Source organism: Elaeis guineensis, chromosome 1 (genome assembly GCF_000442705.2).
Source record: "Elaeis guineensis isolate ETL-2024a chromosome 1, EG11, whole genome shotgun sequence".
In the NCBI taxonomy this organism is placed as follows: domain Eukaryota; kingdom Viridiplantae; phylum Streptophyta; class Magnoliopsida; order Arecales; family Arecaceae; genus Elaeis; species Elaeis guineensis.
Window position 1 is genome coordinate 8,722,880 of NC_025993.2, and position 22,972 is coordinate 8,745,851.

At 42.1% G+C, this 22,972-nt stretch overlaps 1 protein-coding gene across 1 annotated transcript; it reads right to left on the minus strand.

The window, feature by feature from the left end:
* Positions 1-1,020: 1,020 nt before the first annotated feature.
* On the minus strand, positions 1,021-4,762 carry LOC105036827 (FT-interacting protein 3). The gene is given in 2 exon segments (XM_010912560.4): positions 1,021-4,128; positions 4,131-4,762. Coding segments are annotated over 2 exon segments (3,066 nt in total). The 5' UTR covers positions 4,534-4,762; the 3' UTR covers positions 1,021-1,465.
* Between the last annotated feature and the right edge of the window lie 18,210 nt (positions 4,763-22,972).

Consider the following 22,972-nt stretch of genomic DNA (forward strand, 5'->3'; position numbering starts at 1 on the left):
ATGATGGTGGTAAAGAGCAGAGCAATAAAAGGACTTGGTCCTCATCTTCAATCTTGACTTCTAAATTCTCTAGATCCATAAGAATAGAATTAAATTCATCAAGATGGGTTTTTACAGATGTACCTTCAACTATCTTCAACATAAAGAGACGCTGCTTCAAATGTAGCTTGCTGGTGAGGGACTTTGTCATGTACAACGACTCTAACTTGAACCACAAAGCAGCCGCTAACTTCTCATGGATGACTTCCCGCAGAACTTCGTTCGACAAGCACAACTGAATCGTAGCCAGAGCTTTCTCATCCATCTCTTGTTTCTCTTCTTCAGATAATGTGGCCGGCATCTTCTCCTTTCCAAGTAACGCCTTCTGCAACCCCTGCTGCATCAAGATCGCGCGCATCTTAACTTGCCAAATACCGAAACTAATATTCCGATCGAACTTCTCGATTTCGAACTTCGCAGCCATCTGAAATCCTTCACAAAGTAGCAAACGGAGCTTGTGTGCAGACAGAACGAGCGATCTGATAACCAGGCTCTGATACCAGTTTGTTGGGATAAACTCGCACACAAACACAGATAATAATGCCACTGGTACAAATGGACACCAGAATCGCACCTTCAACGCAGAACGAAAAAAAAAATATAGGGAAGAAGAAGAAGAACACACAGATTTACGTGGTTCGGAGATCAAAAAGATACTCCTACGTCTACGGGCGGAGGCGAGAAATTTTCACTATGTAAGAATCAATAGTACATCAAAAGAGAAGCTTTTGTAATCTCTCTCTTTCTCTCCTTTTAATTCTTTCACTCGTGAAAAATATATTAACAGAATGAGAGGAAGAATATCTCTTGAAAGAATCAAAAAAAGAAGAAAATTCCGCTGCATTGCCAAAAGAGAGATCCGCGTGTGGGAAAAAGAAATCTCGCTGAAAAGAAAATCCCACTGCATTGCCAAAAGAGAGGCTCCACCAAAATTATGGGTAGAAACGGAAAGGAAAAACTGCTCGATTGATCGAGTCAACCTGACAATGAACATTCGAATGGAAGGCTATATAATATAATTATTAATATTACAAATATAAAAAAAAAGCTAGCAATTCAGTCCCCAGTACAGCGCACATGGTTTAAGAAGAGAAGCTTCACTCATGTCCAACTCTCTCATCGGATACCTCAGATTCTCATCCACTTCCTAAATCTGCCGCTGCTATCACAAGACATGATCCCATCAGCTAAAAAAAAAAAAAAAAAGACATTCGTACTCAACCTTTCCACCTAAAAGGATGGCTCTACTTTATTCAGCACACGCAAATGCTCAACACCTCTTCCCCTCTTATCTATATCTATAAACATTCCTGGATACCTTATTCTTAGGTATATTCATATCCAATACAAGAGATAACGATCAAAGGCTAATGGAAGAAAGATGCATTCATGCACATATTCCCCCCTATATTCCTTCATGCTGAGCTCAGAGTAGCTTATCAGACTGGGCAGGCAACCTCCTGTAGAAATTGAAGGGCACCGACGGCACCTTGCTCCTGAACTTGGGGTGGCGAAGCAGGTAGAGCCCGAGGATCACCACCACCACCTGAATTGGCGTCACGTAGAGGATTACGGCCACGATCAGCGACAGCATGATGAAGATGGCGGTCGCCCTTGGGTCCCTCCAGCTGAGTATGGCCTGCGCCCGCTCCCCCTGCGTCGCCAGGTCCCCCACCACCGTCTGCACCCGCCCTGCCACGCTCCTCAGCCGGTCATACCTCATCCTCACAATGTCGGTGGGCTTCGACGTTGGAAATGTATCGAACTCTTCGTCGAGCTCGTCTGGGTGTGTGAATTCAGCATAGGACAGCTTTACGTCCATGTGCGGCGGTTGCCGTGGCCTGAACCTGTAGTTCCATATGCCGATCATGAACAGGTAGAGGAAAATTGTTGGCAGGATCAACTCTGGGTAGCAGACCAGTATCAAAAACAGGACATGGACGAGTATTGTGGTGATGGGGTTCTTCCAATTCCGAATTCCATCAAACCATCGGCCGATGGCGCCGAGGCCGGAGAGGAGAGCACTGATGCGGAAGAAATTGGCCTTGCTCCGCCGTAGGCTCCACATGTGCGAGTCCACGTCAAGCATGTACTCCACCACCTCTCGTCGGAGTGGCGGCTCGGCACGGGCGAGACGGATGGCAACAATCTGCATTGCCTGGTGCCGGAGGATGTCCAGTTGAACAACTGGGATGGGCTTAACGTAGTGCATCTTCGGGAGCAGCGGCTTCCCGTAGAGGGCCACCATGTTGACCCACGCCGTGCAGGTGAACCTCACCGCTAAATGGAGCTCCCCGGTCTTCTTGAGGCCGGATGTCTGGAGGACTAGCAGAGGATATAAATGGGTATAAACTCGATCGATCTGCAATGTCGATAGCCGGATTCGGACCTTGCCGATCCTCTGGTCTTTGGCATCGTCCTTGTTGCCGGAAATGTGGCAATTGTCGAAGACGGCGATGGTGATGACGGTGCAGGGGTCGAAGACCTCCCAAGTGTACTGCTCGTGCCATCGAGGGGCGAGGCTGTTGAGAATTGTCCGAGTTCTAACCCATTTGGGGCCATACTTGGCGACGCAGTAGGCATCAGTGAGCTTGCCATCCTTGGCCTTCATCGGCATTAGATTCTGGGCGTTGAGAATTCCCAGCTCCAGTAACCCAATGCTCGACTTGCGGAGCTTCTTCGACGCCGGCTGGAGGTCGCTGCTGTAATGAGTGGATTCATCGAGCACATGGTAACCCAATTCCAGGCAGAGCCAGAGGCAGACCTTGCTGGTGAATTTGGGCTCTTTCTTCTTCTCACCATTGGCGGCCTCGTCCACCGTGGAGGTCGGCTTGAATAGACTGAACCACCGGGGCTCCACGGGCGGCTTGCGGTGGTCGATGCGCTGGACGGCGTTCGACAGCGGCAGCACCAGCCGGCCGAGGGGCTCCTTGTCCTCGACGGTGACCACCAGCGGCTCGTCCAACGGCTCCGACGCCACGAACATGAACTCCTGGTTCCACACCGGGTTCCGCGAGGCGACCGGGTTGGTGCGGCGGGATTGCCCGCCGAGCTGAAGCCTGAGCGACACGCTCGGCTGCCGGGACTTGTCGAGCAGAACAAGGTCCTGAGCCTCGACTGCAAGCACGCGGAGGTAGACGAGCTTCGGCGAGAAGTAGACCTTGCAGCGAGTGTGGTGCAGGCCCTCGACGCCGATGTTGTGGGCGTCGGAGTGCCACGCGTCCGGGAAGGCCTCGTCGGCCTGCGTCCCCTCCCAAACAGCAAGCATGATCTCTCCCTTATTCAACTTGTCACCCTTCTTGTCCTCCAGCCTGTACCATTGCGGAGCGAGAGGACTGTCCGGCGGCACCCGGAGAGGGACGTCGGTGAGGTCCAGCTGGATCCTTCCGACGAAGTCGTCCTTCACGATATCGTGGTCTTTGACGGTGACTTCTAACACATTGGCCTGGAGGCGATCTTTCGAAAAGGCGAACACCTGGCGCCAGACGGGGTTCTCGTTCTTCTCCAGGTATTTGGTGGTGCCTTTGTAGTTGCCGAGCTTGACCTCGACGTAGGGGTCGAGGGAGCCGGTCAAGTCCATGGTGGGGAGGTCCCGGGCCTTGACGACGTTCACGTAGAGGAAGTGCATCGGCTCGACGAGGTCGTAGGTGGAGGAGATCTTGTCGCGGCCGCGGTATCCGAGGCGGCCGGCGAGGGGCGGGTAGGTCTCCACCAGGCCGAACTCCGGCGCGCCGGGGCGCGCCGGCATCGGTCCGGCGCCGGGGACCGCCCGGACCTGCATCACCGCCGGCTCCGCCCGAGCCTGCCGCTGGTCTACCACGACGCCGCCACCCACCGGCGCCGCCGGCTTCTCTCCCGAGCCGCCTCCCATTGCCTGCTTCATCTGGGAGAACTCGAACCCCAGTCCCCCTCCGGCGCCGACGGAGTAGAACATCCTCGGATCCTCCGCCGCCGGCTGCTTCTTCTTCTCCTTGTGGTTGTGGGCGGCCCTCTCGCCGTCGACGGCCGGATTAGGTATCGGAATAGAGGAAGGGGGGACACCAGCGGGGGCTGGAGCGGGGGCGGGGAAGGGGTTGGAGGAGTCGGGAGGAGGTAGACGCGGAGACCGATGTCGCCGCGGATGTGGGAGAAGAGGCCGCGCTTCTCGAGGGGGAAGCGCTGGACGGGGGCATCGGCAGGGGCGAGGGCGACGGAGGCGCCGGAGATGCGGACGCGGCCGAGGAACTGGCGGTTGTGGCCGTGTCTTCCGCTGCCATCGGAAGGGGAGCGGCTGTCGTGGTAGACGGAGACGTTGATGGTCTTGTTGGGAAGATCGGAGGGATCAGAGACGTTGAACAAAAACTTCTCGTTCCAGGAAGGGCTGAGATCTTTGACCTTGGTCTGGGTGCGGTGGCGCTGGCCGTCAAACTCCACCTCCACAAAGGGGTTCGCCGAGCCCTGCCCGTCTTTGGGCATCAAGTCGGCGGCGTCCACCACCTCCACCGCCACCTTCATCTCCTCTTTCTCTCTTTCTAAGTGTTTCTACTTTGGGATAGGAGTTGAGAGGTTGGAGTTCACTCAGGTCAGTAACATCACCAGCAAGATCGTGTGGGTGTGGATGTGCGTGCGCGTGCGGAGAGGAAGAGGTCTGTGGAAAAGGTAGCGAGTGGTCGTTGCGTCGATGGCTTAGAGTGCGGGTAGAATGGAGCAAAGCGGTGGAATGGGTGGTGGGGATTGGGGATGAGAACAAAGGAGCGGATGTAGAAGGAGACGTGTGTCGGTTCGGAGTGAGGTGGCCCCAATTCGGGTGGTGATTTTGTGTCCCTAATGGGGGTGATTTTTTTTTTTTTTTGGGGGGGGGGGTGGGGGGAAGAATGTATGTTGATTTACATGTGTTGTTATGTTTTATTTATTGTTTAAAGTTTCATGCACCAAAAAAAGTTTGATGTTGATTAAAATATTAAATATTGGAGAAAACCCATCCACTAACGATGTGGGACCGGTTATGAGGGACAACATTATCAATATTGTTTAGACTTCTCTTTCAATAATGCTCAAGCATTATCCCTTTATTAAATTAGTTGTTATATCCTTTTCATCTTTGGGATGGACATACAGTATCTGTGATTGTCTATATAGATATACAAAGGAGTTCATCAAACAAAGTGGAGTGTGTATTTATAACACCTATGACTACATTATTTCCTTTTACAATATTGGAGAGAAAGGATGTAACTAGCTGACAAAGGATGGACCAAATTGACTTAGTTCAGAGCATTGCGCATTATTGAAAAAATAGTAATAATATTATAATATGTTTTAAGATACTTAAATGTACTTGGTTGGTCATGAATGCATTCTCCTTCTGCTCATGTCTCAATGGAGGAAGGGTTTATTTAAGAAGACTAGGTAACTTTTATCGGTCTTTATTTACTTCTTCTCAGCAAAGGGTACTCATTAATTGACTGGAGAGAGATTGTACGCTAGCTTTCCAGGTTGCCTCTCTTTGACTGGTTCTCAGCTTATTGGTGAGTAAAAGTAGTATCCGGAAGGTATAGAATGGAAGATTTCTCCTTTTGAATATGGAATACGGCTCTGCGTCTGATGCGGATTTTCCACTAAAGATTCAAAGGGTTTGAGCTTTTAGGCTTGCAGCGTGCCCTCCCCAGCTACAAAGAAAGGTCACAGCCTTGTAATGCCATTGCCTACCGGTCCTCTCCTTTGATTTTTTAAAAATTAATTAAGTACGGCCTGCCAGTCCTTTGGGTCCATTTTGAATCTTCCATTAGCGAAAAGCTGGCCCATAAACTGCAAACATCGACCACTAATCCCTCTGTCTCTGTTGGAAAGTCCCAAATAAAGATGGTCGGAAAGATTCGGTGATCTCTTGGCATTGGAAAGGCTTCCTTTTTACACAATCCAGCAAAGAAGGGGCATGGCTGCCCATATAGATAATAGTTAGTACAGGGATGGAAAAGAGACAAGAGGTTTACTTTTAGGATTTGTTCGATTTTCCGGAAGAGGAAGAAGGGGGACAGTATAGTGAAATATAAATTGTCCTGTATGAATCAAGATTTTTTTTCTTCCACAAATACTTTTAATCTTAGTAGCTTATATTTTTTTTCTCCTATAATCAATTTATTAAGTGCATAAAATTACTTTACACAATTTTTTCAGAAAAAAAAAGATACTCAACCAAATATAAATTATTCCAAAAAAATGTACTTTTTATTTCACATTTTCATGATTAACTAAATATATCAAAATCAATTTTCCAGATATAATATACTCAAGCATCTGAAAACATATTCCAGTGAGGTGCAAACAAGTTCTCAATGGAGGTTGCCCATTGGACCTTAATCTAAGGGTGTTTTGGTCAGTTCAACATCTCCAACAGGGATAGACTGGGGAAAGAAAAAAAAAAAATCTGAAGACAATATGAGGCTTTAGATGAAACTTGAGAAGAGAATATGCGCAGGGTGCGCTTGTGCATCACTGGGGGGAGAGAGAGAGAGAAAGGGAGAGGAAAAGTAGGTTTGTTAGGTGATGTTGATTGAATGGTGCTGACCCTTTGGAAGGAGAGATGGGTGTGCAGTTCATGTACCTGCTCTTCTATCTCTGCTTTTCTGGTGATTTCTTTCATACGCTGCAGTGATGGTTTCTTTCAGGGTGGACAAATATGTGGCAAGTGTTGGCATCCAGTCCTTTTGTGTTGGCATCATCCCCACTGAGGCGGTCTTTAATCTGTGAAAATGGACAGGATCAAAGGGTGGTTTCTTTTGATTGGGGCTTCCAAAATTTGGAGGGCAAGTTTACTACCGTTGATAATTGGCGTGAAGGAAGGTTCTTGTATTCTTATCCACGGCCTCTGTTTTTTAACCCACAGGTGACGCCGTTTCACTCGGTAGAGAGCTTCAGAGATATACTATGAGGCAAATTCTTATCCATGGCCTCTATTTTTTAACTTGCAGGTGACGCAGTTTCACTCGGTGGAGAGCTTCAGAGATATATTATGATGCAAATGGACCAGCCTGTTTGCTGCTGGGTTGTCTTGATAGGCTAGAGCAAAGTTAGGTTTGGTTGGAGAAATTTTTGAGAATTCTGAGGCGGGTGTGTTCCACCTCGACGGTGAGTCAGGAGTATTCTAGCTCATATATATTTTATCTCTGGACTTCAGTTCAAAAGATATCTGTCTCAAGAGACATCTTTTAGACTGAAGTCCAGAGATAAAATCCTGATATCTGACAACCGAAGACATACCAGCTGGATCCAAAGATCCATATATAAACCGTGATATGCTTGAGCATCAAAATAGATAATATCTCTTGCTATCGATTAAAATCTAAAATAATTAAATTTATTTTATAAATAAAATTATGAAAAAAGATATAAAAAATTTGAAGCAACAACAGTAAAGTCTTCAGCGAAAATGATCTAAAACTGTTTACAAAACCGGCTCCAATTAGTTAGGATAAGACAATCTCAAAAAAAAAAAGGTAGGACAATAATGGATGGCCATCATTAGGATTATGTACATGTCCACGAGTAGTCCATTTGGCAAAGCTTTTCAAGAATAATTTAAATTATTATAATGATATTTGGTAAAAATTGTAGGAATTGTTTGTAGCACAAAAAAAAAATTGTAGGAACTGTTTTAGCTTTTCCGGGAAGCTAAAACGTCTACTTGCAGTGTTAGTTCATTTAAAAATCTACCAAGTTCTAATTTACTAACTTGACCTCTTTTTTTTTTCAAATTCACGCAAAAGATAAAAGATAGGTATTTTTAATTTCTTTTTTATTGGACTCGGTATTTACATAGTCCAATTAAATATCATCTCAATACTGTCTCTACTTATTTCAATGAAATATGATTCGAACATCCAAATTAAAAAAAAAAAAATCACTTATCTTAGAGATTTAGTAAAAATGAAATGAAATTCTATAGAAAAACTGCTCCACTTGTATTGATTGGTTGCATCAGCCTCCTGACTTCTACTAACCTTCCTCTCCTATTCCGCATCTATTTGTTTGATGCACACGTGCGTGTATACATATAGCTTGCTTAACAATTAAAGCCATTGTAGTAAGGGGTACTAACTCGCGGACTTATCGATAATTTTTTGTTACTGATTATGATATTTTTGATTTTTTTTCTATTAATGTACCTACGAATGTGAATCACTTGCTTTTCATTTTTTTTTTTTTGGATAAGAAAACTTGCTTTCCGTTTTAGAGTCACCATTCCCCACTCATCTATCTTGTACCCGGCCCACCCCACCCCCGATCTAGGATGAAGTCCAGGCTCCCATGCATACTTTTTATTGCGGTCAAAATCTGACCTAATTAGAATAGTTCGAAGAATATTGATCGACCTACTTTGTGATAATGAAAGATGGAGTGCTAATCTTCTCTGCAAAGCCATAGATGTACACATACAACAAAGAAGATAAAAGCTCATTGGATTGGCCATTTCCTTCAATAAAAAGTAAATCTTTTTCATTACCGATCTTTGTAGGATAAATTTATGGACCAAACTTTATTCATAACGATTTAGACCGAAGATCTCGGGCGATCAAGAAGCAAGAGATAACACTATAAGAGGACCTCGGATAGCCTCTCATCCTTAAAGCAAGCTGACTTGAAAATTTTGATTGTCTGAGAAGCAAGCGACAACCTCATAAGAGGATCCTTGGAAGCCTCAAAACTTTATCCACGATAACCTAGACCAAAGATCTCGGATGAGCAAGAAATGAAGAGTAACCCTATAAGAGGATCCTTGGATAGCCTCTCATCCGTAAGACGAGCTGAGCTGAAAATCTTGACCATTCGAGAAGTGAGAGATAACTTCATAAGAGGACTCTCAGAACTCTCAAAACTTTATCATGACAACCTAAGCCGAAGATCTCAGATGACCAAAAAGCAAGGGATAACCCTATTAGGGGATCCTCAGAAAGCCCTTCGTCTTTAAGACGAGCTGATCTGAAAATCTTGATCATTCGAGAAATGAGGGATAACTTTATAGAAGGATCCTTGGAAGCCTGAAAAGCTTAGACACGATGACTTGGGCCGAAGATCTCGACGATCTAGAAGTGAGAGGTAACACCATAAGAAGACTCTCAGATGGCCCCTCGTCCCTCAGACGAGCTGAGCTGAAAATCTTAGCCATTCGAGAAGCAAGGGGTGACCCCATAAAAAGATCCTCAGAAGCCTCAAAATCTTATCCACGATGACCTGGGCTAAAGACTTAGGATAACCAAGAAGCGAGAGGTAACCCTATAAGAGGACCCTTGGATAGCCCCTCATGTCTAAGACAAGCTGAGCTGAAAATCTTGATCGTTCAAAAGCGAGGAGTAATCTTATAAGAGGACACTCAGAAGCCCCAAAATCTTATTCATGATGATTTGGATCGAAGACCTCGAGTGACCTAAAAGCGAGGGGTAATCCTATAAAAGGACTCTTGGATAGCTCTTTGTCCCTGAGATGAGCTGTACTAAAAACTTTGGCCATTCGAGAAGCAAGAGGTAACCCTTAAAGAGGACCTTCAGAAGCTCCAAACATTAATAAAGCTGACTCAATCCATAGGCCTAAAACGAGCCAAGCCAAACACTTAATTGCCCAATGAATGAGGCTAAACCACAGAATGGGAACCTCAAAAGTCCTGGATAGTAGCAATACTGATTTGACTTATAGCTATCCGTCTTGATGATTCAAGCTGAATGCCTTGAAAGGTTTATGCAGAGAACCTTCAAAAAGCTTGGAGCTATGACCCAAATCGAGCCAAGCCAAAGGCCTTAAATTTCACTAGCAATTGTCAATTCCAAAAGGGGGAAGTTCAGATGATTTGACTTTGATACCCGACCCTCAAGCTTTAGGCCAGTTCTTGGGATGTCCAATCAACGTGAAGGCTATGCCATGATCTCATTGGCCCATGAATTGCCCAAGTAGGAATCTCAAACCTCCATGACTTCAGCTAAGATAATCTCAAAGCTATCTAATCCAACAATTCTTCTTGAGGAACAGAACTTGAAATTTCCTTTAGCTAAAGGATAGTAGGTCAGTTCATCTTGCAAATTCAACCACCTGGCCTGAGGATTAGAACTTGAGAATCTTTCTACCTAAAGCTAACAGGTCATTCATTATACAAAAAGATTTTGAAAGGAAAGATGCATTCCATTAATATTACTCTAGTATAAAAAGATCGGCCAAGGTTCGGCTTGACACTGTTACTCATAGAGCCAAGAAAAGTAAATCGATCTATTCTTTTCATCCGATCTAATTTTAGCTCAGACTGAAGAGTGGGGGCATCTGATATAGGGAGGAAAACTTCACTTCACTTCAGCTGGTGCATGGATGCCTCGGACATGGCTGACCTTTAGTTGTGACCGATCTAAGGTACTTTCCCAACCGACCTGAGCTAGCATTCCTGGTAAGTTTTACTTTTGAACTGCTATCTAAATTAATAAACTAGAGAATCCCATGATTAGTGACAACAATCTGACCTGAGCAGATAAAGCAGGAGGTAACAAATATATCTCACCAGAAAAGACAAGAAAAAACAAATATATCTTGCCCAAAAATGAGATAACAAATATATTACGTCAAATAAGACAGGAGATAACATATATATCTCATTAGATAAGACAAGAGATCACGGTCATATCTTGCTAGATAAGGCAGAGGATAACAATATATCATATCCGATGAGGTTAGGAATAACGGCCTGATTCTCCTTCCTCCTCACAATACCTCAGCCTCTACCTATAAATAAAGATCCACAAGGATCCCCCAGATATGCTCTCAACTCTTGTTCGCTCACTCTTTTTCACTTATTTTTGATTTTTCTGATTTGAGTATCAGAGGATCCCCATCAGAGCCAACTTCTATCAGAGACTTATTTTGCAAATCAAGTATTTACGATCAAGCACTAGCCACATCCTTTATCTGATCGAGCTAATCTCAGCTAGAAGACCAGCGGCAACAAACTGGCACTAGAAGAAGAGTCCAAGCCCATTCATGGGAAGGAGCATACATCTATTGGCATGGCACCATGTAAAGAAACTTCATTGTGCTGCTCCAATGCCACTAACTAAAGGCCGAATATCTCCAAATCGGCTAGATGTTGATTATGTCCGACTATCTCCAGATCAGTCAAATGTCAATCAATCCTACCATCTCTAGATCGATCATATGCCGACTAGACTAACCATTTTCAGATCGATCAGACAATGATCAGATTAGATCAAACATAATGAGATTGGACTACCTCCTAATCGACCAAATACAGATCAAATCGACCATCTCTAAATCGATCAGATGCCAAATAGAATACGATAATATTTTACATGATCCTAACTCTTTATTATATGTACTGTTGTTCTACCAAAATCTAATCTAACTTAGGCAACAGAGAGTCTGATCAGAGCCAATCCGATGAGTTTATCTCTTCTTTGTTGTGTATGCAGATCTATACCCCTCCAAGAAAGGTCGGTGCTCTATCTTCTACCATCACGAGTCGAGCAGATCGATCAACAACCTCCAGACTATCCTGATTGGATTGGATTTTGGTAGAATAATAATAAATATAATAGAGAGTTAGAATAGTATAAAATATTATTCTATTCTATTTGACATCTGACTGATCTGAAGATGATCGGATCTTATTGATGTTTGACTGATCTGTAGATAGTCGGATCTAATTGAGTCTAATTGATCTGGAGATGATTGGATTTGATCGTGCCTGACTGGTTGGAGATGGTCGAATCTGACTAGCATATGGCCGATCTGGAGATGGTCGAATTTGATCAATGTCTGGCCAATCTGAAGATGGTCGGCCTTGAGATAGTGGCATTAGAGCAACATGAATGAGCTTGGGTCCTTCCTCTAGCGCTAATCTTTTGCCGCTAGTCTTCTAGCTGTGGTCCCCTTGGTCGGAGAAATGATGTGGAAGGTAGCGAAGGCTTGACTTGCAAAATAAGTTTTCGATCGGAGTTCTGTACGGTAGAGACCCTCTAGTGCTTAAGTCAAAAAAATTAAGAATGGATGAGGAGTGAGCAAGAAAAAGTTGAGAGCATACCTATGGGGTTCCCTACAAGCCTTTATTTATAGGCAGAGGCTAAGGTGCTATGAGGAGGAAGGAGAACCAGACCTTTATTCCTTATCTTATCGAATGCGATAAGTTTATTATCTCTTACCTTATCTGATGAGATATGATGGTTATCTCCTATCTTATTTAGCGAGATATGTTTGTTATTTTCTATCTCATTTAGCAAGATATGTTTGTCACATCTTGTCTTATCTAGTGAGAGATATTTGTTACCTCTTATCTTATCTAATGATATATATTTGTTACCTTCTATCTTATCTGACGAGATATATTTATTATCTTCTATTTTATCTGTTCGTCGCAAGTTGTTGATAGTAATCATGAGATTCTCCAGTCTGTGCAATTTAGATAGTAGTTTAAAAGTAAAACTTATCAAAAATGTCAGCTTAGGTCGGTTGGAAAAGTACCTCGAATCGATCACAACCAAAAGTCGACCACATCCGAAGCATCCATGCACCAGCTAAACTAAGGTGATATTTTCCTTCCCATATTACTTTCAAACCATAATCGAAGGGTTCTAGATCAGGACTTTTTAAAAAAATAAATTATAAAAATATTATTTCAAATTTGAACCAGTGCATTTAGGTTTGAAAATTTTAAAAAAAATTAATTAGCTATCAAAACTCAATTTTAGTTACAATGTAGCCCAACCATCTATCTCAATTTTAAATCATTATCACATGATGATCACAAAATAATAAAATATTCATAAAATTACTGAAACACCCTTTCCATTAACTTAGTAGGGGAATAAATGATGGAGAATTAAGTGTTTTGAGATCTATGCAGATGGATGATGGAGGATTGAGTATTTAAGATCGATACAGATAGATGAATGATAGTAGATGGAGCACTTTATGATATATATGGTGGGCAATTCAATCCTTTTTGGTAGGGTCAAATGATCAGTAGAGGAGGTGGGGGTCGAGGGATGGGGATCGAGGTTAGGGGTCAGGAAGGAGAGGTTGAGTGCAGGGGAAAAGAGGAAGTGGTGGTGGGCAGTGGAGAGAAGGATTTGAGGTGACGACCATCAAAGCTTGCTGGCTGGAGTTAAAGCCCTGGACCAAGACCTGATGAAGGAGAATGATTGGAGAGGAGGTGGGGATTAGGGGCACAGATGGGGAGGAGGGCATGGGATATAAGGTTGCATTGTCAACCTCAATGGGCAAATGTAGACCATCATCGCTGATGAGATATGAGGTTAAGCAAAAATAGAGGCATGGGATATGAGGTCGAGTAGAAATAGGAGCAACAAGATATGAGGCCAAGTGGAAATAGGGGCAATGGGATAGAGATCCACATTGATAGCCTTTATGGGCAAATGCAACCGGCAATGATGAGCTCATTGCCACCAGTATTGATGAGGTTGTCCAGATCCACAAGACCTTCAGTGGAGGAGAAAATGGGAAAAGGAGGTTATCTTCATCAATCTTGCCAATTTGACTATAGGTGTGGATCTCATTTTCGTTAGAGGGTGTCATCGAGGAAACTATTGGAGTGTCCTTAGTTGGAGGAAACAATCAAGGTGTAGGTAGTAAGGAGAAATCATTGCCTCTTTAACCTTTATTGCCACAAGACTCTGGAGAGGTGCTGAAGTGGCCGGAGTTGGATGCCACCCGAGGTCTGCTAAAAAGTACCTACAAAGGAAGTCCACACTCATCAAAGGTGTTTCAATAGGGGACTCTCCGATTCTTAAGTTAGTCAGAGCTTTAGAAATAGTAGGGAGTAAAGATAGCTAGAACCGAAATAGCAGGGAGAGTCCTCCTTCCTTATCTCTTAGGGCTTGTCCTTCTCTTGAGTTACTTGTACTTTTTTGCTTACCTAAGGATCCCCTTCGTACCTCTTTCTATGAAGGTTGAGTCCATAGGCCGCTAGCCAAAATCTATGAGTTTGTTAGACCTGGCTGTATAGACCGTTAGGCTATGTTATGGCCCTTTAATAAGGGAGGAATATTTTCACCTCCTCTGTATTGAGGTTGTTAGTCGTAGATGTCAGGTATTGGCTTCGCTCGCATAGCTGGTCGAATTGATGGTTTTGGATCCACACTTAATGCAATCTCACCACATCATCTTAGGTATGCCTCAATGGAGGATGAGTTCTGATGACGGATTTCTTCCATAATATATGCCTTTCATTTTTAAGTTTGAAGTGGCCTTTGGGTTTTGAGCGAAGAAAGATATCATTTTAATAGTTGAATCGTCGACCCAATATTCTCTTCATGGAAACGTCCGTCTTGCTATGCTTTAGAAGGAGAAGCTTTTGGGGATATACAATGCATCATTTCATGACCCATGCTGCCATTACTATGAAAGGGCTTCCAGGAGTCACAGAACGATGTTCCAAGAAGAAGGAATTTGGGGATCCATCCTCAAACATGCTAGGTGATGGCGAGTTCCAAGATGACTTCATGCAGTTTAATTAGATAAGGGTGCGACAAATAGTCACGAGATTTGTTGCTCCTAATGTTGGCCAAGTGGCAGAATCTGGTGGCTCATAGTCGAATTGTATGTCAGTATCTGTATAAATAGACTATCCGCACGAGCAAATTTCTATCATCCCATCGCCAGCTGCTTTTTTGTTATTGTAGCCATTAGAAGAAGAATCTCTTTTCTTTATCTCATGGCTATGAAGCCATCACTATCAACCATTAAGTCTGCAGTGAAGAAAAAGATGAGCTCCTCGAGCAGAGAGTCCTCGTCCAAGAGGATAAGGAGTATCCAACCGGAGCTTTTCCCAGGTAGATCTTTTTACTTTTTTGATAAAGCTATAACAATTTCTTTTGTCAAACATTGCTATACCATCAAAAATACTTCGGAGGGTTAGAAAATGCATTCTAGCCCTCCAAAAGCTTTGTCAAATATGACCTTAGATTTTGAGACAAGTGGGGCTATTCTCGGCCTATCTATCTTGTAAACCACTCTCCTCTTATGTAGACCCGAGTTCAAGTCCGTAGGCAGGCTAAGCCACTGCATGCAGAGCCAAAGATTTACAGGGAAAGGAGGTGAAGTGACTGTCAGCGCCCTTCGGAATCAAACCTCTAAATTCGAACCCTCTGCCTCTTACCAGCGACGAGGGGGTTCCATTATCCTGAATAAGGTTTGGTGGTAAAGACTTGCTTCTTTCTAATGATTTTTTGCTGTAGTTGTTCATATACTAATACAATGATCCTCTGGTTTACCTGAAAAATAGTAATAAAATTAACAATTCTCATGTGAATAAAACAAAAAAAAAATGATACTTCTTAAAAGGTAATAATCAAGATCAATATATTCTACCATTATCCATGCATGAGAAGATTTTGGACCTCAATCTCTAACGGATGTTCTTTTTCTACATGATCCAAACCATCCTAAGTGCATTGAACAGTCTGAGCACGTGTACCTGGAGTTCGGAATCTTTCTTTTGGCAACGGCTTTTTGTAATTCCCAGCTGCTTTTGCCGGGATTTGAGGTGAATGGAAGCGGCAAGTAGCCTATAGCCTATAGCCTCTAGAGGTTGTGCGCAAAAATGATGAGATGGCCCACGCTCGTCTGGTCGGCTAAAAGTAAAAGCTTATTGGAAAATTTATATAAACTATGTTCCATTTTATTTGGTTTTCTTTTTTTTTTTTGCTGAACATAGCCCTCCACAAATTTACGGTATGGTACTAGTTTGATCGACTAAGGCTCCAATTTATACCCAAAAAAAGAAAAAAAAAAAAAGAAAGGCTCCAATTCACTTACCGGTAAATCTCTTGATAATCAAATTTATAGGAGCATCATGCTGCCGCCCAAAATCACCAACACCACAAGTAAGAGAAGAGAAAAAAAATATATTTATTCTGCATATCTCGATTTCAATTAGATCAATATGTACAACAATATATAGCCTAATGATATAGATAATAGAAAAAATATTTCAAAACCGATAAGAACATATTAATTATATTTGGACCAGTACATTAACAATATATAGTAACTATGCTTAACATTTATCCTCACACTCAAGATGGTAAAGGGGAACCCAACTTGAGTTTAGATATCGGATCGAGAAAGTTTTTGGTGGTTGTACTTTGGTGAAAAAATCCACTGCCTGATCAACTAAGGTGATTGATAGTGTCGGATTTAGATAGAACCTCTTTGATTAATCTTAGAGATCATTGATAAACAAATTTAATGATTGAGATGGATCGTGTGGAACAAGAGTTATTAGTATGGAAAACTTCATCAGCAGTAGTAAAATGAGAAGCAGGTTGTGACCGATTTCTAGATTTAGATGGGGAATTTGCATCAATAAAGTTAGATTGCTTATTTAAATTTTGTGGACAATTATCAATATAGTGTCCAATCTTCTGATAGATTTTACATTTTCTTATCTGACAATTGATTATGTAGTAACCAGGCATACTTACAAACTATCTAATCTGCAACATTTGTAAAAGTGTACTAAGAACAGCCTTTGTGCTTGGATTTGAGTGAGCCAAGTCTTGCTTTTTCAAAGATAAGTTTAGACACAACAGATTCAAGAGATGGCAAGATACCATAATGAAGAAGTGATGGCCTTACTGGTTCAAAATTATCTCTAAGAGCCATGAGAAACTGCATCAAGCGAATGTGATCTCTTTAGAAAGCAAATTTTCAACATTATTGTTATGGCATACCGAGGCTTAGATTATGTTAACTAATCCCGCATAGCATGCATTTAAGAAAGAAACTCATGAACAGACTAAGTTCTTGGTTCATGTTGTGTAGGTAAACAACAGTTGATACTAATGGACGATATTTGCGATGGAATACCGCTTACCCAAGAAATCCCAAAGCTCCTTGTTCCAAATCAACAAGATGAATTGAAGGAAACAAAGTAATCCTGAACCATGTAATAAGATCGGTGATTTTTACCATCCCAGTTCTCCAGTTGATTATAAAATTCATCTCCATCCTCATCCAATTTTTGAATAGGCTGACGGATGTCTGGTAACAAATCATCAAAGTATTTGCGTTTTTAAGAAACTAGACATCTCTTGTACTCAAGAAATATAGTTGGATCCATCCAAAACATCAAAAATAGATAGAGAGACATCAAACTTATCCATAATTACATGTGATGATGAACCAATAAAAATAAAATGAAGTAGATGCAAAAAATCAATTATAGTGGTAGAATTTGGGTAAACAAGGGCCAAAAATGAAAAGAGCACACTAAAAATGTAGGAAACCGATCAGAACTGATTTAGAATCAGATCCGAAATAGCTAAATCAGATAGTTAAAAGAACTAGAATGATCTGGTCGATAACAACAACACAATCAGTCAATAGTAGATGCTAACATGGCAATCGCATTGATGTGGTAGTCAAAAGTTGACATAACAAATGAAGAGTTCACATGACAGCTCAGAAATTGGCATGGCCAAAAATAGATATTACAAATCAGGAGGTAGCGTGGTAACTCAAAAGCTGGCATGACAAACTGATGTGGTAGCTAAAATCGTAAATTGATGTAGCGGGTTGAGAGCTGACATGGTAGCTCCAAAATTGGCATGGCCAGATGCAGATGTGAGTCATATGACATGTCGGAACCTAACATATAGCTGTTCAAAAGTTGATGCGGCAGACTAATATGGTAATTTAAGTGGCAACCTGATGCATCTATTGGTGCGGTGTTATGTGGCAAGCTGATGTATATGCTATACTATAGATCTAGATGAGTTGATCTATTTATAATCCAAATCTATTTATATTAAATTAGCTTACTTAAAGTAGATCATTTACGGATCAAATTAACAAGTTGAGGCATAAATTACCGTCTTTATCTTCCTGTTGGATATTTATTGTACCATTAGAAATAGAAAACCAATAAGTTTTCCATATTATGATGATGACAATGATAAACCTATTGGAGAGCCTGATCAGAACATCACTACCATAGGATCTTTTCAATACTACTCGATATAGCAGAAAGAAAGAAGAAATAAAAAATAGAAATACAATCAAATACATAAATCGACCAAAAAGCTTGTCTCTACCGGACATGCAAGTTTCACTATAAAAAAAATTACAAGAGGAGATCACATCCTCAATCCTTACACATCCAATATCTCTCTCAACAAAAAGCTCTTCCTCATAAAAGTCTCTCTCTAGGAGACCCTTTGGACTCCTAAAACGACCGCTATCTGCTACTTGATAGTGTACCTAAAGTACCGCTGCCTCTATTCTCTGTCGGCTCTTCTTGGTATGCTGCCGCTCTGGATACTCGACCGAATACACCACGCCACCAGTTCTATTCTTTGTTGCCACAGGGCTGTTTAAAGTCCTAAAATAGAGCTTAGATTAGAAACACAGTTCCATCAGGACTCAATCAGCACCCCAAAGGCCCACCAAACCATCGGATCAAGCCCGATATCTCCTGTAGCTGTTAGGTCACGCGCCACTCCTTAGAAAACGTGGGGAAACCACATTCGATCCACGGTGGACCACGAGAAATCATGGGGAAATGCTCGGTCGGTCATGCGACCCTCCTGTGAGTCGATCCATCATGGACTGCGACTCACAGTAGGCCTGGGTGCCCCCGCATTCGCTAGGCCGGCCCTTGCGTGCGCCCGCACTGGGCCCGCCCGCATGTTGGGCCGTGCTGTCTTGCGCGCACTCATGCATCTGTCAGTTTTCATCAGCCTGCAACCGCCTCCATCGCCCCGTGAGCCGTGCCACCTATTTTTGAGTTTCTCTTGCGTGTATCTCCTCCGTCTGAATTTTGTTTGGACTATTTTTGGGCTCGTTGGACTTCGTTCGTCGTCCTAAACCTTGCTGTAGGCTCCTTATGGATCGAATTTTGAGGCATCAAATCTCAACAATCTCTATCTCGACTCGACATTCGATCTCCACCTAACTTTGAAAGTTTTTAGATCTCCTCGCTCCTATGCCTTGGGACAATCGCCTGTTGATCATGGATGGACAAACATAGGAGTCGAGTCAGACCACTCGATTCCATCTCCATCGTATGCTGTGCTCCTCCTGACCTGAGATCTGCTCGAGATATCCTCCTGCGGCATTAGAAATCTCACCCTGCGATATCACCTCTCATCCTCCTGAGTCTCGCATCGCGTACCCGATCCACCTCCACCTAGAGCTTCACCTCGCTCTGTGCTCCTCCTGGCTTCTGAAGCTCCACCTCACACTGAGCTCCCCGTCAGATATTAATATCCTTTTGTCCTCTTCTTTTCCTCCAGAATAATCCTATCGCCATGCAACACCTTCAAGATTCCTTCACCAGCTACCGTCCTGTAGCCTCTTGAATCCAGTCTGCTCAGTGAGATAAGATTCTACCTGAAATTAGATATGTATCGGACCTCCTCCAATCTCTTCACTACACCATCATGTATACTCCAACTGACCATCCCAATGCCTCTGATCGTATAGCTCGATCTATCCGCAGATAAACAGTGCCCTTACTACTCTCTAGAGAGTCAAACTGCTCCTCTCTACAACATACATGATAGGTACATGTAGAATCTAAAATCTACTGCTGGAAAGAAGTAGATATCTCGTTAAATATCTCCATAACATCATCCTTGACTCGCTACTGGCCGTCGCTGTAGTAGCCTCGTCCGATCCCTGAGTTGAGAGCAATCTCTGGTTAGATGCTCCAACTCGTCACACCAATAACATCTGATCTTGCTCAAGTCCCTCATCCTGGACTTGGACCGCCCTCATCGCGATCTCCTGTCACTCCGTCTGTCACCTCCTGCTTTTCCAAAAACCGTCAAATCTAAGCTGCCATCTGAGCTCGAAGTCAAGCTTTTCTGCCTAAGAATCTCATTCTGGAGAATCACTGCAGTGACCTCATCCATCTTAATGATGCTCTTCCCCACTAGAAGAGCAGTCACTAAGGACTCATACGAAGGGGAAGCGATGCTAGTAAGACCAGCACCCTGATCTTCTCCCCAACTTTCTCACCAACGTCGAGGAGGTTAGTGAGGATCTTTTAGAAATGGCTAAGATGCTCCTACATGCTCTGTCTCTCGTCCATCCGCAGCTGGTAGAACTGCCTCCAGAGGAAGAGAGTGTTGATGAGAAACTTTGCCATATACAACTTCTTGAGCTTCGACCATATTGCCATCGGAGAAGTCTCGTCAAATACATATATCACCATCTCATCTATCAAGCACAAGCAGATCGTACTCACCGTCTGCATCTGGAGCCACCTCCAATCCTGCACCTCCATGATAGTCGACTTCTTCTTGCATAAAAGAGTATCGATCAACCCTTGCTAGATGAGCATGTCCTTCACCCTCGCTTGCCATAAGAGAAAGTGCTCTTCCCATCAAATCTGTTGATCTCTACTTTGATTGAGCTTATCTTCTCCATCTTCAATCTTAATCACCACCATCGTAATTTGCATCTTAGTACCTTCTCGCTTTGATACCACTTGTTGGAATGTTTGATCAGAACACCACCACCACAGAATCTTTTCGATAGCCCTCGGTGCAGTAGGAAGAAAAAAGAAACAAACAATAGAAACACTGTTGCCCAGCTATGCAACTCAAGAGGGGGGGTGAATTGGGTTTCTAAAAATTTTGAACTTAACTAATGACTTATAAAAAATGTTTGTCAATAGCTAAATGAATGAGGAGAATAACCTTAATTCAAGATTAATTGTCAAAAGCAAGAATGCAAGGAAATAATGAAGAGTTAAAGAGAAGCAATTATGCACACCACAAACAAAAGGATTTATAGTGGTTCGGTGCCAACCTTGCACCTACATCCACTCTCCAAGCTCCTACTTGGGAATTCCAATCCACTAAACTTGTATTCAACCCGAATACAAACGTCGGAAACTCTGACACTAGCTATCCCAAGCTAGTCCACTTATTTTTCGGGTACAAGCCAACCCAATACACTCTGATTCTAGGTTCGGATCAATCTTCCCTTGTTTTGGAACCCCTCCAAAACAAAAACAACCACTCAAACTGAGTAAAATAATTTATAGCACAAATAAGTACAAGAAAAGCTCCTTTAATGAGCGAATATAACTTTAAATACACTTTACTCAAGAGAAGAAGCCCATTTTTGGATTTTCTCAAGGTGGATGGAGAATTGATTGAGCGCTTGAGGAGTTGGTAAGCTTGGATTGATGGCTTCTTGAAAGCTTTAAATGAGCTCTTGATTAGGGCTGAAAAGTTGGCTTGAGAAATCCTTTTTCAAATTCTCTCTTTTGAATGCTCTTCTTTTTCTCTTTCAATCTCTTGCTTTTTCTTTTTTGTTTCCCACCTTTTGAATCCTTTTATAGTTTTAAGAAATAGACGAAAACATTCTAGGCTGAAAAAGAGCCGTTAGACCACATTAAATGAGCATTAAAAGCACTTAAAACGAATTAAAAACTAACCGTTGCGGAGAAATCCCATCACAGGGGTCGACTCATGAGTCGACTCATGCCTCAGGGGTCGACTCATGAGTCGATCTCTGTTGAAGAAACCAGAAAACATGGTTCTGTAATTTTTGGCCTAAAACTGCGGGGGTCGACTCATGAGTCAACTCATGCCTTGAGGGTCGACTCATGGGTCGACTCACAGGTTGTGCCAAGCCAAAAAATCTGCGTGCCAAACAGCTCATTGTGTCATGAGCTGACTCATGGGTCGACTCATAGATTTCAAACATGCATAACTTCCAAAATACAAGTCCAAAAATAATGAAATTTTCGCCAATAGATCACAAATCTTTTGTTCTACCAATTGATACTATTAAATCAGGGTTTTGATAAAATTATGATTTTATCCCTGAAGAGCAAAAAGATTTTTTCAAATAAAAATATTGGTACCCCTTCAACTGCTTTGTAATCATCAAAATCAATCTAGGGAGCAACAATCTCCCCCTTTTTGATGATGACAAAACACTTGAACAAAGCATTTATGTGAATCATGAATTTTAAAAGGATGCATTATAAGTGCATTTGCTTGAAAAGAAGATTGATTCTTTTGGCATGTGATACAAATGGTCATATGCATAAATAGTTTGCCCATTTGCTTAAAGATTTAAAAATTTGCTCATTAGATTATGTGATTTTGGTGTTAGAGTAGAAAATTTGTTTTTGTTATCAGAGCAAGTTATATCTTAAAAATTTGCTCATTCTCATTTGATTATTTAGTTTTAGTATCAGAGCAAAAATAATTAAGTGTACCAATGCATGTCTAAGAATTAATTGTAAAGTATATCAGAGCATGTCAAATTTAAGATGTATCAGAGCAAGTTTAAATTTTAAAGCATATCAGAGCATGTTTAAGGAGTAATTTTAAAGGTTGCTCATTTGCATTGTACTTAGCAATTTACTCATTGTATGTTTAAGTCATTTAATAATTTTGCTTTTGATATTGTTCTCCCCAATTCATTTTATTTTCAAGTCTTTTAATAATTTATAATTTTGCTTTTGATATATTTTTTTTTTAATTTCTCTCCCTTTTTGACATCATCAAACATTGTTAACTCCCCCTCTTTTTCTGAATACGTTTTCTCTTTAGTGTTTCTTCAAACTTCTAGTGCTAATCATTAATGTTTGCTCCCCTGAATATAGCAATCATTAACCAAAATATGCCATAGATTACCATAGATATGAATCATCAACAAAGAGAAGTTGTTTCAACAAAGAGAAGATATATAACCAAAAGATGATTGACATCATTACAAAGAGTAGATATATAAATAAAAGATGATTAAAAACATAGTTATTTCAATACATATTTCATATCATAAAAGTCAGCTAGCTAATGTCATTACATGGCCCAAAATACAGATCCTAGAAAGAACAAGAGACTAACACCTAGGATCTAGTAAAGCTCATGACTAGATGGATCGGAGTCATCAGAGATAGGGTGAGGAGATGATG